This window comes from Malus sylvestris, chromosome 15 (genome assembly GCF_916048215.2).
Source record: "Malus sylvestris chromosome 15, drMalSylv7.2, whole genome shotgun sequence".
NCBI lineage: Eukaryota > Viridiplantae > Streptophyta > Magnoliopsida > Rosales > Rosaceae > Malus > Malus sylvestris.
Genome location: NC_062274.1, coordinates 36,246,146 through 36,249,894, shown reverse-complemented (window position 1 = coordinate 36,249,894; position 3,749 = coordinate 36,246,146). Strand labels below are relative to the sequence as shown.

The following is a 3,749-nucleotide window of genomic DNA, read 5'->3' as shown; positions in this document are numbered from 1 at the left end:
TCGCCACCCAGTAGTTAAACGTGTAGGCACAAGCTCATTATTGTCATTTTTCACAACTGTAATTCCAGTGTGTTTCGGTACCACTTGAGTAGGACTTACCCATTTACTATCTGAAATTGGATAAATCATTCCAGCATCTAAAAGCTTCATAACCTCATTTCGAACAACTTTCTTCATAATTGGATTCAATCGGCATTGAGCATCAATGGTGGGTTTCACACCCTCCTCCATCAAAATTCTGTGCATACAGAGTGTTGGGCCAATCCCCTTAATATCTGCAATTGTCCACCTAATGGCATCTTGAAAATTCCTCAACTAAAGATAAATCTGCAGAAACAATAACTGGCAGCGATGAATTAGCACCCAAATAAGCATATTTTAAGTGTTCTGGTAATGGCTTCAATTCCAGCTTAGGTGGTTGTATTTTTGAAGGCTGTAATGGTGTTTTTGGTTCTCCCAAACTCTCAAAAACGTGCCTCCACTTTGGCTGGTGTAAAGGGACACTTTCCAAAGCTGTAACATACTCAAAAGCCTCTTCATCTTTAGTTTTTGTGTCTTCAAAACCATGTAAAACTTTTAACAGTGGATCTATTGTCAAACTGGGCATAATATTTGCATGCATGATGCCTTCTAAGACGTCAACTCTCATACAATCTTGCATATCACTAGGCCTCTTAGTTGCTTCAAATAAATTAAACACAACAGACTGTTCTTGTACTCTAAGTGTCAATGTGCCAGCTTCCACATCTATCAAAGTTCTAGCAGTTGCGAGGAATGGGCGCCCCAAAATAATTGGTGTTTGCATATCTTCGTCCATATCCAAAACCACAAAATATGCTGGAAGGTAGAGATTGTCCACTTTGATAATAAGGTCTTCAATAATACCCCTTGGATAAGCAACCGAACGGTCTGCTAACTGTAAAATAACTGATGTTGGTTTGATTTCTCCTTGTCCCAGCTGCTGAAAAACAGAGAAAGGCATTAAATTAATACTAGCACCCAAATCAATTAAAGCGCGTTTAAAATCAGAATTTCCAATTGTGCATGAAATTGTAAAACTCCCTGGATCTTTTTTCTTTGGTGGCAGTTTTTGTAATAAAACTGCATTGCATTGTTCTGTGAGAATCACATTTTCGAAATCCACAAGCTTCTTTTTCTTTGTGCACACATCTTTCAAAAACTTGGCATATGAGGGAATGTTCTTGATTGCTTCAATTAATGGTAGATTAATCTGAACTTTAGCCAATGTCTTCATGAAATCTGTTAATTGTTGATTTTTTGCATGTGGCTTCAATCTTTCCGGATATGGCATAGGTGGCACATAAACTTGTTCGGACTTTTATGTAGTTTTTGCAGCAGGTACTGCAGTATTTTCAGATCTGTCAAGTGGCTGTGCAGATTCTGTAGAAATTTCAAAACCTGTTTGTGGCTGCACAGGTGCTGCCCGTGTAGTTCCAACACCGTTTTTTGTGTTTTCTGCATCACGGTTGTCATAACTTTTACCACAATGCAATATTCTGACAGCATTACAATCTACATTGCCACGTGGATTTGGGATAGTTTGGCTATGAAATTTTTCCGGTTCTTTGCCCGAAAACTGGAGTGAAAGCTGCCCCATTTTTTGCTGTAGATCTTTCATTGTTGCTTGTATGTTCTGAATGTTTTGGTTGGTTTTCTGAATCTCTTGTTTTGTTGCATCAAAACTTGCCTTAGTGTGATCTGCCAATTTTTCAATTGCAACTTCCCAAGAAGGTTTAGCTTGAGCAGCAGGTTGCTGTATTTGTTGTTGAAATTGTGGTTTTACCTGTTGATCTCTATCCCACTTGAAATTTGAGTGATCTCTCCACCTCGGGTTATAAAATTTGAATAGGGATCATTCCTAGGCCTTTGATAATTATTGAATGCATTAATCTGTTCTGTAACATGCTCCGGATATGCGTCCCTATGTGGGCAGCCTGTAAAATCATGTGTTGTGATGCCACAAATGGTACAAGCTACTGCAGTAGGCTGCTGGACAACAACCTGCTGCACAGGTGCTGCCATTCTTTGTAAAAGCATGTCAAATTTTGCATCAAAATTTTCTAACTTTTTCTCCATCTTTTCCATTTGTGCAGATACATGAGGTGAGCCATTGGACATCTCAAAAACACCCCTGGTCTGAGGTAAATCAACTGCCAATTGTTGAGATTCTGTTGCCTGTTCTCAAACAATTGATACGCTTGCAGTACATTTTTGTCTGAATATGTTCCTCCACAAGAAGCATTAACAAGAGTCTTAGTAGTCAAATTCAACCCTCTGTAAAATAAATTCATTTGAGTGTCACCATTAATGCCTGAATGTGGACATTTCCTAAGCAAATCCTTGTAACGTTCCCATGCTTCATGAATCGCTTCATTAGGTTTCTGAGCAAATGTTAAAATTTGAGTGCGCATATCAAGTGTTTTTTTAAGCTGGGTAGTATTTGCTTAAAAACGCAGCACTGAGTTGGTTCCACGAAGTAATGCTTCCATATGGAAGTGTAAGTAACCATTTTCTTGCACCATCCTTCAAAGTGTACGGAAAAAGTTTGAGTTTGATAGATTCTGCTGAAAATCCTCTCACCAAAATATTTTTGCACCCCATCAAAAATTCAATTAGATGCATGTTAGGATCATCTGTTGACAAACCGTGAAAAGAGGGCAAAATCTCTAACATATGATGCCGTATCTCAAACGTAGACCCATCTTCAACTTCAGGATAGGTAATGCAGCCTGGCACCTCTGTAGCATGAGCTGCCAGGGATTCCCTCAGTGGTTGTCCTGCTGTTGGTAGAACAAATGTCATAACTTTTGTACTATCCAAAACCCCAGTAAATAGGTTATGCAAAATTGTTTCCTGCAGTGAAGATTCCCACTGCAGATTCTTCTCTCTACGTCTTTGTCTAGCTGTTCGTTCAGGTTCAGAATCAAAATCTGCAAGTTGCTGTTTTTGCGATCTGGTACAAACCATGCAATGCACAATTTGCAGAGAAATAAATATAATAAAAAAATGAAATTTTTTTTTAAAATTATATATGGGAATAATTAATTGAGAATATGATCAACAAAAATCTATATTAAATTAATCCCCGGCAACGGCGCAAAATTTTTAATAGGATTTTTACCACCTTCGCAAAAGGATTAAAAACACCTAAAATACTTGCAAGAGAAACAAGAATGTTGTAGTATAGTTGGCTCAAGCAAGGTCGTTCTCCACAAGGATTAATTTATATAGATTAACGCCAAAACAATTCTCAACGAATTATTTAGAACAAAATTTTGGAAAAGGGTGATTTAATGACCTAAATTAAGAAAAACGAATTTAATTAAAAATATTACTTAACATTGTAATTTTAAAGAAAGAGAAAGAAACAATTTTTAGAATCAAAGTGACAAAGTACTAGGGTTCCGCCATCACCCTAACAATCCTGTGTAACACTTCTAATTACTTCTGAACCATGCATGCATAATTTGAAGGTTAGGTTTTCCTAAAATATATCCTACTTGGAACCTACAACATAGAACGTATATCTAACATGCAACTCATCCGTGGTGTCCAGATCGAATGTGAACATGCAAGACTCATTAAGTTTTATGAAAACCTTTTGAAAAACCATATAACCCTTAAAACGTGTCGTCCATCCTAAGAGATTACACATATTAATCACAATAAGCCTTAGTCAATTTTAAGGACAGCCCTCCGCCAAAATTGTATCAAATTATTTTTCTAAA

At 37.2% G+C, this 3,749-nt stretch overlaps 1 protein-coding gene and 1 pseudogene across 1 annotated transcript; one reads left to right on the top strand and one right to left on the bottom strand.

The window, feature by feature from the left end:
- Positions 1-289: 289 nt before the first annotated feature.
- Positions 290-1,312, bottom strand: LOC126602938 (uncharacterized). The gene has a single exon (XM_050269743.1). The coding sequence runs from the start codon at positions 1,310-1,312 to the stop codon at positions 290-292; it is 1,023 nt and encodes a 340-aa protein (XP_050125700.1).
- A 1,015-nt stretch (positions 1,313-2,327) lies between these two features.
- On the top strand, positions 2,328-2,435 carry LOC126606083 (small nucleolar RNA R71; annotated as a pseudogene).
- The last annotated feature ends 1,314 nt before the right edge of the window (positions 2,436-3,749 follow it).